General features: G+C 37.2%; 1 protein-coding gene across 2 annotated transcripts; it reads left to right on the top strand.

Annotated features, from left to right (window-relative positions):
* Positions 1–7096: 7096 nt before the first annotated feature.
* Positions 7097–13265, top strand: LOC135638341 (B3 domain-containing protein Os02g0683500-like). 2 transcript variants are annotated; one of them, XM_065151443.1, is made up of 3 exons: positions 7097–8757; positions 11497–11580; positions 12565–13265. In XM_065151443.1, exon 1 carries the CDS (start codon positions 7371–7373, stop codon positions 8403–8405), a length of 1035 nt encoding a protein of 344 aa, XP_065007515.1. In that variant the 5' UTR covers positions 7097–7370; the 3' UTR covers positions 8406–8757; positions 11497–11580; positions 12565–13265. The 2 variants fall into 2 exon arrangements, with proteins under 2 accessions (XP_065007515.1, XP_065007513.1); XM_065151441.1 differs by having other exon boundaries at positions 7097–11580.

Raw genomic sequence — 13265 nt, 5'->3', positions numbered from 1 at the left:
ACATCACGAGGATCTCAAAAACAAAGAAGATAAAAAGGTATATATTGTCCACTAAAATTTGGAAGAATATTTTACCTTTTATTTTGTTGATTAAATTTAATATTAGTGGAGTGTTAATGAACAAATATAAATTTTGTCATTGTCAAAATGACTATTCATTGCAAGTACATTCAAGATTTTTATGAGGGATGTGAGAGAATCAGTGGTGATTCTGTATAAAATAGTTAAAACATTTATGAATCTAAAGTTCTGTCTAATGCATATTAATTCTTTTTTTTTAAGATCAGTTTTTACAACACTAATAATCCATATGATGGAAATTGCTGTTACATTAAAAAATCTAATTTATACTGAATCCAAATATCAAGTAACATTTTATATTGGTTTGAAATTTAACAAAAATCAAGCCAATCGTGTTAACTAATAAAAACATTATAATTGTAAATAAATAGAAAAAATGCAATGAACATAATCTAACCTAATATCAAAATCAAATTCAGTAACTCATTCACAGAAGTTGTCTTTATCTCTAATTTGTGGTATGGTTTAAAGTAAGAGATCTGTGTTCGCGAGAGACTTTAGGAGTATCAGATTGGTAGTTCAAGGAGATACAAGTTAAGAAAAACTAGGAGATATATTTAAGATAAAAAAGAACAAACACTATCTACAAATATAATTAGGAAATTAGAGGTTCTATATATCCTATTATATCAGCTTTGAATTGTCCGACTGCTGTTCCCATTTTAAGAGTCTGCTTCCTTCATTAAGGACAACATGTAACTATCTCTCTCCACTACGAGATGCGCATAAGCGTCTCAGGATCTCTGCCGTAATATGTTATTTGTATTCTTGTCGATGCTGTTCATCATCCGTATAGTATTTATTATCCTATTTGAAATGGTGAAATGGTGATTGATACAATCAAAACATTCTCATCCTGACTAGATGAAATCGATTCGACCTGATCGTGACTGAATAATATAGACTTTGGATAATAAAGTCAGTATATGTTTTTCATACAAGTATAAAAATCTCATCAATATTTCAATATTCATTTAACAAGTTCGAAATGAATAAAAACCAATAGGGGTCTGTAATCACCGATTTGACTAGGTAATATTCTTTTTAGGTGTGATATAACATAACCAATATGATCTTTTAGGTGTTGATTGGACTCATATGTTGAGTCCTGATTGATGAAAAATAATATTATATATGTATGTATGTATATATATATATGTATATATACGATAGCTTGTTCTCGTAAGCTTGGCAAAGAGAGAAGTCTCTGGCTTTACAAAACCCAAAATAGTGATCGACGGCAGCAAGATGTGAATTTGGTTCCCTACAACATCACTGCACTTTCGCAATTTTGATTCTTTCATGTAGGCGTCTAATTTGATCTGTGAAATAGCATAGTATTTCTTAGTTGTCAGGAATCTTAAAATCTGATTAAATTTTTTTTAAAATTTAATTTACTTGTGATCCTTCATCACCAATATAGTATCAGTATAAAACTTCTAATGACCTTAGTACATTTTGAATCTAAAAGTATTTTCCTAGTTACATATGGCTCATACATATACATATATATACATTCATGAAAATTTCTAGAAAAATGCTTAATGTTACATCCTTTTGTGACCTATAGTCATCTAATCTTCCTGAATTTTTTTTGCTCTCATATCATTAAACAGATATGTGGCATGTTTCCTATTGGTTTTAATTTGGAATTACATACACTAATATTAAGGGTAAAAGTTAGTTTTCTTGAGTTCTATAAATGATAGAATCTTGTTATGTTAATATTAGAGATGAGAAATCCATGAAGAAGGTATTTGGTACTATTATCACTAAAATAATTTGAAGAGTTCTTCATCAAGAAAAAAAAAATGTTTATCAACATTCTCCATACCATTTCCTTCTTTCTATCTCTCAGCATCAAGAATTAAATTTAAGAGATCAATGAGTGTTTCTAAAAAAAAAGAATAAAATATTTCCTCACTTTTTTAGGTGAAGGTTGAGTGATTTAGCAATCAATTTATTATAATATAATAGAACAATACAATAAGAAAAAAAACATGAAAATTGAAATTAATGTACACAGTATGACAATTAAAGAACCACTTTTCTTATCCATTTTATGTAGCACACACAATCTTAAAATAGTCATAATTGGTTGGATGGTATATGAAAGGAAGTTTATCCATATCAATGACATTATGTTCAGAAAAAAAAGAAAAAAAGAAAGAACACAATTGAAAGAATGGTCTTTTGACCAGATCTTTGAAAAAGTGGGAACAAAAAATTTGTAGCATTCTGATCAGAACATTACAAATTTGTGGGAACTTTTGATATTAAAATAGTTTTTACACTGGAGAAGAGAAAATGAAGGGGTCATCTCCAAGCTTAGAACATTTTGAGCCATGCTGCTACTTTTCTCTAAAGTTTACCAGAGTTATATATTGATCATTTGACGTTGCTTTATAATTCATCAACCACACATCATGTGTACATTCTGTACAAACTATATTATCTATGTGAGTGATATGATGATTATAGTCATATGCTGCTTTGATCTCATTCTCTTGAATGAGGAGAAAGAGAGATATGGGCGACACATGTGTACTTTCTTAATGGCCAAAGCTGGTCTTTCCTTCTGCCAATTTCCATTGATCAGATCATTGGCCATTGTTACACACTCAAACCCATCGTTCTGGTGACAGCTAACAATGACAGTAGATCAAAAACTCAAGACAAAGATGCACATTAATTGACCACAAGGAAACTAATGACACGTCCCTTAATACTAATCGAGTCTTAGAAAACCATCTTTGCTTGCAATAAGAGAAATGTAGCAACTAACCGATCATGCCTCTTTGGAAACCCTAATAGGTCAGCAGTAGAATCTAGCTTCCTTGGAATGCGACCTATACTTGTGCGATCAAACTACTGTCCCAATTCTATATTGATACCGCAAAAGTTTAACCTATATGTATATTGTTGAAACATCGATCTAATCCTCATGTCACACAGCTGGCATCACGTTCGTTGAATGAGTCAAATTGTCATTAAATATTCTCTAGTAGTTAGAAATGCATGCAAAAGGGTGGTCACTTCTTGTCCGTCTTTAAACTATATGCAAGCTTCACATCTGAGATCTTTAGCTTGGAAAATTACTACCTGGTTCATGTTTGAGGGAAACTGAAACTTGAAGCAGTAAAAGAGCTCAGAATATTAGCTCTCCCTAAACCACTACATATTTTGATGTTCGAAAACCTTTGTGTCCTTTGTCTGTACTCATGGATTAATTCTTATGTTATCACCATCCAATAGCTCATGTCTCTCGTGAAACATCAGCACAGACGCTCACATCTTTCCTCTTAAAGCAAAAGCAGTAACTCAAAGCCAATAAATTTGCAGACAACAAGGAGCAATATTGATTGTATGTGCAACAAGGTACAAATAATTTTGCAGCTCTTTTAGGGAGGCGTGAGACAAGCGGTGGACATGATGAAGCCACAGACAGCTTCGTTTCATGTATTAAACGCTATATGATATCATCTGGTCTCCTAAACTAATCCCACTTCTCCAGCCTTTTGATCTGTTCCATAAACCTAACGTAAGGCCTCTTCGGGCAGCTGACGTCCTTTTTCTGGGTATTGGCTAATGTGGATACCTTTGTTTATGGTGGATTCATCCAATGAGGGCAAGAACTTCTCCCTTCCTCAGAATAAACAAATGTGACAAGACTTTGATCAGTTCCATGAATCCAATCGTTTGAACAGGAGAGATGTATCTGGGGTTCTCCTCAGGAGGGTAATATAATGCCATAGGGAGAAGAGAGGTGATAGAATAATGAGTTCAGACTGATGGAGGTCAGTGGGCACTGATGTGGCTCATTCTGGGATGCAAGTTCCAATGGCAGACGTGCACAGACGCTGCATATTGTAACGGGGGTTAGCAACTGTATATGTAACCCTAGGGAATAGTTTTGTGATGGGAACTTAGGTCTTCTGTACATGTGTTTGTGACCGAGTCCAGATAAACAAATGGAGAGAGCTTGCAATCGCGGCATCTCATCGATGGGTGTCCCCATATATGTTCTCTTGGACTGGACTCGGTCAGCGTCAGCCAACACTTGATTCCAGGTTGCCGTCGGATCAGACATGGCTGAGAACAACAGTGAAAGTGCTGGTTTATCCGCAGAAAAGATCTGCGTCGCGAGGAGAAAGTTTTAACTGAGAAGAATCCAAGAAGATGTCGGAGGTCATCACTGCTGTGATGGAAACTGCTCATCTAACGAATGGTGATTGTACTTGGTCACCACGTGATAATTATTCTGAGAGGTTGACAGATTGAAGAATGCTTCTTGTCATCCAAAGTTTGCCATGTCACAACGTCTCATCAACCATGTGTCTTGTCTTTACTTGTGTTTGTCTTAAAGCTGGTGCTTCATCTGCTGTGAAGGAAGAGTGCAGCATCGGTGAAGGGAATTGCTTCACAAGTGCGGTGTTCTGTGGCCAAAGGCAGTGAAAGCACCATGAGCAGCCGTAGGCACATGAAGCCGGATGCTGTACAAAGAAACAAGAAGGGATTCCTCGCTATGGAGAACCTTATATTTCTTTTACTTGGCTTCCGCACCTGATACTGAGACTTCAGAAGATGTAGCTGTGGTACGTAAGGGACCACAGAGCACTCCCTATTGTGAGATCTCATCTCAAACCATGCGGTGAGATATGATCCGACCACATCGGAAATGCTTAATTTAGGTGCCTCAGATGATCAAGCCTTCATTCGTGCTGATCGGGTTAGAGATTGATCCCAAGGATATGTGGCGATTTGAGATCATCTACTGATTTATGCTCACAAGTTTCCTGATTAAAACATGTCAACATTGCTTTTGGTTGAGTGCTCTTATCCCGTGAATCATAATCAGTGGATATCCAACACAAGTAAAGACGAGAAACACAAGGGATATGATGAGGTTGTTTCTAACACGAACCCTTGATGCTCAAGTTACGTTAAGTGGCAATTCAGAAGATTGAAACGTCTCGTTCTCTGATAACAGAGTCAACCTTCATACCCTATAGAGTTTCGTATATACAACGGAGTCTGTTTAACCCTAGAGGAGTTGGTTGACCAATTCTTGAAAGAACCACTTCCGCATGGTTCGAAGATCGTCCATCATAGATCGACGACATGTCAACCCATGTATATCAAACCTATGACTGGTTTTAGATGACAACATTCATGTAGATAATGAACCGTTCACTCAAAATAACCAATTTAAACAGATTGCTAGTGTGTCTACGTAAAAAGTAAGTTTTCATTTTAAAGAATAAGAAATTAATATATTACAAAAAAAAATTAGAGTATAAATTATTCTTTTAAAGGAAAACTAGTTTTATTGGTATTATATAAGTTTGAAAAAGGCATAATAATTTTTTTTTCCTATCCTTAATGAGGTCTTAGAGTTATCGGGATCATCTTCATTGCCATCATCAACATTAACTTTCATCATCATCATCATTATTATTATTATGGTGATAGTTGTCATAATATTATTACTATTTTTAATCAATATCAAATTATGTTATAACCTTTATGATTGTTAATTATTTCGTTATTATCATTGCTTTTCCGATAATCTATGTGATCATTAGAATCATTATTATCGACATGACCATCATTTTATTATCGCTTACACCGTTATGTTATAGTGTTGGTACACTATTCTTATCATTAGTGTTATTATCATTATTACTATTACTATCATCATAATTATTATATAAATTATTATCATTATCAACATTATAAATTAATAACATATTATTTTATCAAAATAAACCTAATTTTCTCACTTGTATGAAGAAATAAATTGAAGGACAAATATAAAATAAAAGAGATGCAAAGTAAACATGCCTTGTAAACTATCATTTGACAAACAAATACATGTTAGCATGATCTAAGCATGAACTGAAGTTATTACATCATCTTATTTGATGCAATTACTTCATACATGAGATTTTATTTAATCTTCCATCCCCCGAATTGCATAATGATAACCCCAAATATGATATAAAATATTAACGCTTTTATAATCCCAAATAGAAAGGAAAACGAATAGAAATACTTGAATAGTGCCCATTTTTTAGGAATATTTGGTCACAGTTGTCTCGATTAACTGCTCAGTCAGTAAAAGAAGAGAATGATTGGGAAATGGTATTTTTTAATACAAAATAAATAATTAAAAAGGAACATTTAATTCTATAGTTATTAGTCTCGTCTGACATCATTGATGACAGGAACAACCAATGTAGAAGAAACAAAAAGGAGATAGACTTTGGTGGTGGTATTGTCCAATCCAAATGTGATCACAAACAAAGGATGGAGATGGAGGTACGCACACATGGGTGTTTAACACTCTGTTCTCCCTTTCACTAAAGATCATTGTCAAAAGCCTGCAAATCTTGGTGACACCTTAAAGCTCACATCCTCAGATTACATCACAACTTTGCACGCAAATCCCATCATCTTCCATGGTTTTTATGACGGTAGAGAAGAAGGAAGTCGTGTGGATACGAGAGATACGACTGCTGTAATGCTGTTGTTGTCCCCATTAGTACCAGGAAGTCAAATCTTGCTAGCTCAGACCAAGCCAAGTCTTCTTCTTCTTCTTCTTCTTCTTCTTCTTCTTCCTCACAACCAGTATTCTACCGGCTCAAATGTTATCAAACAGTAATGTCCAAATCAATGGATAAACAAATGATGAAGATGTGATATCAAATACATAAAGTGTATAAGATATGATACATGTGTGATTTATTTATGGTACACATTGGAAGATCAGGCTCGGCCATTCTGTCGTTTACAGCAACTTGCTCCGGTGGTGCTCATCACAAGTCATATCTCTGGTGCATGGATCCCCCCGTGTGATGAAAGGGACAAGACCACATGAATCCAGCCAGATAATTCATGCCTCCCACCCTCGCCTTTATAGACCTAGTGTTACTGTTCTATGTTTACTGCTGTGCTTCTCTCTTAAATGACAGCAGATAAAATACCTCCACCCTCCTTCTGGGAACCTTCCGAGGCAGTCGTTTGGAAGGACAAAGAAGAAGCCAAGACACCTAGGCTGATGTACTACTGCACAACCAAAATCTCACCCTCTTTCTGCAAGGGGTCGATGGGATCCCTCCTAATCGTCATCCCTTCCTTCTCTAGCTAAAACTGAAGCCATCTCCCTTCCACCCCTTGTATTCATTCTTTAGATTGCACAGGATAAGAGAAGAACAGAAGGAAAGCATACATAACGTGCTGCTGGTTTTTCAGTTTGGGTATCTTAAGGGAATCTTAGGGACTTGAAGATGGCGTTCGCCCATGGAAGAGATATGTTTGACTTTACGGAGCAAGAAGAGGCCTGGAAGCATGCTCCTTTTTTGCTTTCCTCCTCTTCCACCTCGTCCCCGTCGTCGTCCTCTGCTCCTTTCAGGTGGAACGACGGCTCGTCGAGCAGTAGCCGCCGTGGCGATGATTCCTTTATCGAAAAGGAGCACATGTTCGACAAGGTGGTAACACCGAGCGACGTCGGCAAGCTCAACCGACTGGTGATCCCGAAGCAGCACGCCGAGAAGTACTTCCCGCTGGATGCGGAGGCCCACGGGAAAGGGCTGCTGCTCAGCTTCGAGGACCGCAACGGCGAGTCGTGGCGCTTCCGGTATTCATACTGGAGCAGCAGCCAGAGCTACGTGATGACCAAGGGATGGAGCCGCTTCGTCAAGGAGAAGCGGCTCGTCTCCGGGGACACCGTCTCCTTCGGTCGTGGCGTCGGCGAGTCCGGTCGCGACCTCCTTTACATCGACTGGAAGCGGAGGCCTGAGAACCATGGCGCAACCCGGGCGTCTCGGATCTCTTTCCATGGAGCATCCTTTGCGCAATCTGCAGGACTGTGGGGTGGTCACCTCTTCATGCCTCGTCCTCCTCCTCCTCCTCCGGCGACGGTATACGACCACCACCGCCTGGGGTATGGATACAATGTTGTGAGTGCGAGTGCTCTTGGGGGGCAGTATCTTTTCTACCAATCTCCGGTGACGGGGCCATCACCGGTCCAGTTGCAACCTGGTGGCGGTGGTGGCTCGCCCATGGCTCATGATTCGGTGTCCGTCGTCCACAGCCAGGCTACGGCCAAGAACGTAAGGCTGTTTGGAGTAAACCTCGTCTGCACCGGAACGGAAAGCAAAGCCAATGGCAGTAACCAAGGCGCATCATTTAGTTGTCTAAGGTCGCAAGAGGCATCTGCTCTCCCTCTCCTCCAATTTCAGCATAGCAGCGCCGAATCCTCGCTGGTTTCGTCTTCGTCGACGAGCAAGGAGCAGCATTCATCGTTGGATCTTGACCTATGAAGAAGACGAAAGCAAAAAAGCGAGGACATTGCCATCTTCTTCCGGATCATTTGGGACGGACGCTGAACAAAACTGGCGAAAGCTTTGGAGGTTCTTTCTGTAATTTTCTGCTTCTTTCATTCGTCTTCATAATCTTCTCTTCAAGTTGTAAATACATGGAAAGATATGAAGGTTCGTAATATGAATTCTAATATGAATGAACCTTTCTCTGGCCCAATGTTCTCCTTGCTTAAATTAATCTCTTCTAATTAATCCATGTTATCTCAGAATAATCTTTCTCAGATAGTTCCAAAGTAGTCAACTCGACATTCCTTAAAATGGAGGACAGACATACAGTTCTGAAGCAATAGAGGTCAGATCTGAACCCCGCCCTCCATAAGTCTTTTTATCTTGCATTTATCTGGATCTCATTTTTGTCTGCTATGCCAGTGTTGGTATGTTATCATCCATGCATAATGTGTAAGCATGTCAAAAAGTTAATGCAAGTATTTGTTTTTCCTTGCTTTATTCTCAGAAACAAAAATCTAGCAGATGGAGCTTGTTTGGACTCTAATGTTAAACCATATTAAAGAACATCTGTGAGAGCTTTACCTTCCTGCACTCTATTTAAAGCCTGTTAAAGCTGGATGAGCTGTGCTTTTACTGCAAATTAATTGAGGTTTAGGGATGCACTGCATTTGTCAGTCCTACTAAGACAGTATAGGTTGTCACTGATCTCCTGTCATCTCTCAGTTCTACAAGAAATTGTTTGGGTCATTTCTGCATCAAGTTCCTCCATTAAAATCTGTCACTGGTATATCTGTCAGTGCCTTCTTTTTCTTCATTGCTCATGCCTCAATGAATCATCTGTTCTTTACATTGTTGCTTCTTTAGGGAATGTGTCAGTACATTACTTCACAACATTTCTATCTTTGTTTAGAAATGAGATGAAAGGCCGCCTACAGAAAGTTTTTCATATCTTTTCACTGCACAATCTAGGCTTTGGAATTAAGTCTAAGAACTTCTACTGGTAAAAGTACAGTTCATTCAATACATAGTCGGCATAACATCTTCAACTATGACCAAGAATTAACATGGAGATGCTGAAATGTACAACGAAAAGCCAATGATCAACTGTTCTGTAATAAAATTAAGAGTGTTCATAATCAAAATTTGATGATCTAATGTATATCTGGATCTCTTAACAAATCACAGCCATCATGTCCTTGTTCTTGTAGTTATATTTTAATTTATTATGATTTTTGGACTAATTACGACCGGTCGAGTATATTATGATGATTGTGCCCATGACGATCCTCCAATTCAGTCATTTTTCTCAACATAAATTGTTGGTTTTGCATGGTTGTATACATCTACATGCAAAGTTGTAATTTTTTTTTTCAAAAACAAAGAACATTACTAAGTTTAACTTGGAAAATTGTGTGTTATTTGTTCTATGACGTTTCTACATTAGATAATTCCTCAAATGTCAGTTAGTTTGTCTAGTATATATACTGATATATATGTTCATGTCATGTTTCCTTCTTCACATTGTCAACATTGTTGACAAGGATATGCACTTGCATTTTGATGGGAAGTTGGAATGTTTTGTTTGGAGTATAGGCATATCATATAGATTAGAAGTTTTAAGTTAGGGAATGTTTGCACATGTAGAGAAATCCACACTCAGGTACCCATGCTTTATCTGACATGATAGCTTCATAGTAATTAAGATGGATTACTTGCCTATCACAATCATGATTTCTTAACTGAATGTTCTGTACATTGAGAAAGATTCTTTCTTGATTAGATATTCAGGATAATGGTCTAGTGGGGACAAAATGTCATTATTGCTGTTTTATACATCAGGATCAAGGCATTGGATCAAAGCCTTCTTTTCTTAATTTCTTGATTACATGATCATTAAAGATCACTATGTAGATTGCGAAAAATATATATATATGGTTTTAGATGAAGAATTATAGATGGAATCTGGGTTGATATAAACTGTTTCATAGACCTGATGGATAGTTGCATGTTTTCACTTATCCTACATTATAACATGCTGGTTAATCAGCTGAGAGTTCTTGGACAACCAAAGACCACCCACATCGTTAAGCAGCTAATCCCTGTGTGTAGTAGTCTTAAATAATCATTTTTTTGCTGTTAGTACGTCAAGAATAGAATCTTACATTGTAAAATAATTTTAGAGCTGTGATTAATTCAAAAGGATCTCTTGTGCATCCTATTCTTGATACAAACTATACAATCCATCTATTAAACTGATAACTTGGCTAAGCATAAGATTCTTTTGATGCATATTAAGATATATGTACGGTTTCAAGCATGGGATGGTTAATATAAATCCATTCATGCTGCACACACTGGATAAGAAGCAACAAAACCAAAGAGAAAGGAATTACTCTAATCTAAAAGAAACTAAACAGTTTATGTGCCGGTGATCTACGCACAGTCGCCTCTTCATTGACATTTCTTTTCATGCACATGTTGTACTGAAAAAGGGATTGATGATGAGTTTTACAATGTACGTTCCATTACGAGTCTAAGCTAATTTAATTTTAAGGTGCAAGCACTACTACATACACATAAATTTTAGCCATGCAGCTATCGTACAAATTCCAGTCATCAGGTTGACTTAATAGTCATTACGGAAATAAATTATGATGATTAGGTCACCTTTCCAATGTTTATAAATGGCATTGATGCCTAAAGATTCCAAATTGTTTGTGGTTTTTGTTACGTTATCTTATACATTTCTCTACCATGACTTCTTCAGGAATTGATTTTTTGAAGTACTTCAAGAAAAATTTCCAACAAACTAAGCAAAATAGTAGCGAAAAGGTTTTAGAGTGAACTTATTTGATATATAGATGCAATACTATCAGTTCTCAAGAAGCAATATTGATATAAGTTAATGACACAAATACCTCTTAATAGTTCGAGTATATTAAGCTTGACTGACACAGTACTTCTTTTTAATTTTTGATATGCGCACATTGATTCCATAATTGTATAGTTTAGTTGAAGCCCGAAGTCGATATAATGATTTACTTTCCCTGCATTTAAACAGTAATTATTTGTTTTTTCTCAGGGTTTTCGGTGTATTTAAACAAAATTTAGGAGTGACTGGTGATTACTCTATGCATTTCTGCAATGAAGAACATTCCCTTGGAAGGTATGTTTCTTACAAGGACGAGATACAAGTGGTTCTCTAAGCATGAATGTCATATTATTTAGCATAAAGAAGCATATGTAGAGACATGGGAAATTAGGTTCCATGTAGCTGAACATAATAGTAATTTCCCCATTCTTGGGATGAACGTATTGGATGTCTTTATATTATCATTAATTGTGATGGGTAAGTTACATCAACTCTTTTGCAATTTCTCAGAAGCTGTACTAAAAAATCATCACATCATGCTAGACTTGACTGCAACTGAGAATAACTGCGGAAGAACCCATGAGGAATTCATTTCAATAATTAGGGAATGATACAGAACATGAAAAAGGAATCCAAGGATGCTTTTCTTGTTCAAAACATAGCAAAATTAATGTGCAGTTCTCAGTTTCTCTTGATTCCAATCATTGGTGTTACAGATTTCCAAGTAGAACATAATTTCATGAAGTCTGGAAGGGTAGATGCATATTTAACTTTCAGTGACAGGAACTATGCAATATCACCTTGTTTTAATAGTTTCATTTTAGTGATATTGGGTCAATTCTAGAGCGTTTACATGTACTAAGTTCATAGCTAGAAGTTCAAATCAATGAATGAACGAATGAATGATGTAAAAGAAAACCAAGGAATTCCCTATTGATATTCCTAAAATTTATGCCTTGGCCTATTTGTTCACCTTTGATCAAGAATTCTTTTTCATTAATTTAGAAGAAACATCTTGTGTTAACATCTTTTTCACTAAGTTAGGAGAGTAATCGATATGGCCTTTTTTCTTCTGTCAACTTCTTTACTTACCTTTACTGACAGTACTGTCGAATAAAGTTAGTAATAACCTTGTCAAAATCAACAGCTCCTGTGTTCTCGTTGTCCGATGGCTTTGTGTTTCCAAAATGATCTACACTGTATTCTTTTCCGGATGATATGGAGCTCTTGATCATTGTGTCTTGAAAGTTTCATGCATAATGATTCTTTATCTGACAGAACTCTGCAGCTCAAGCGTGAACAACTGAGATGGAATATCAAGTCAAGTGCCTTGTTAAGCCTCATCTGCATGTTGTCTTCTTCAAGACCACTCAGGCCAACAAATCTTACAGAGTTTGGTTCACAGTCTAAGCGAACGATCTCATTACACAATCAGGCAACAGAAAAATCGGTTCTTCTACAGGCAAGAGCATGGCAACATAACTCTCCATCATTAGCTCGAAGTGGCAAGTAGAATAGAGGCGAAGACACACAGACGGCCGTCCTGGATTCGTCTGCGACGCACCGCAGATGGGACGCATGACAGACTGCATCATCCGTGGAAGCTCCTCGCTGAGGAACAAGGCCAAGTGTGCATCTGAGCCTGCTCTGCCATCTTCATCTTCATCCTTAGGTGGTCCAAATGCTGCTAAACCATTATATATGGCGAGTTCACAGTCTTCTTGCAGTCCGTCGCAGGACTCGTATCTCCAGATGCCAAAAGGTTAGGTCGACCGCCATCCCTCTTTGATGCCTATTGCCTCTCCCTTTCGGCTGAGCCCACCACCTCCACCACCACCACTACCCCATGTTCTTGAGGACAACCTCTCTTCGGCAATAAAACTTATCAAACCATCCTACCCATGTCAATCAACTCCTTTGGATATTGTATTATTGCCTTTGCCACAGCTAGTTTTAAAATGTTCATCACTGTTGTATCA

The sequence above is a fragment of the Musa acuminata genome, chromosome BXJ3-5 (genome assembly GCF_036884655.1).
Source record: "Musa acuminata AAA Group cultivar baxijiao chromosome BXJ3-5, Cavendish_Baxijiao_AAA, whole genome shotgun sequence".
NCBI lineage: Eukaryota > Viridiplantae > Streptophyta > Magnoliopsida > Zingiberales > Musaceae > Musa > Musa acuminata.
The sequence above is the reverse complement of the archived record's forward strand: the minus strand, read 5'-3'. Positions and strand labels throughout refer to the sequence as shown.

Bases quoted from the DNA above. Each gene is read 5' to 3' on its own strand.
- LOC135638341 (XM_065151443.1), top strand. From the start codon at position 7,371: ATGGCGTTCGCCCATGGAAGAGATATGTTTGACTTTACGGAGCAAGAA.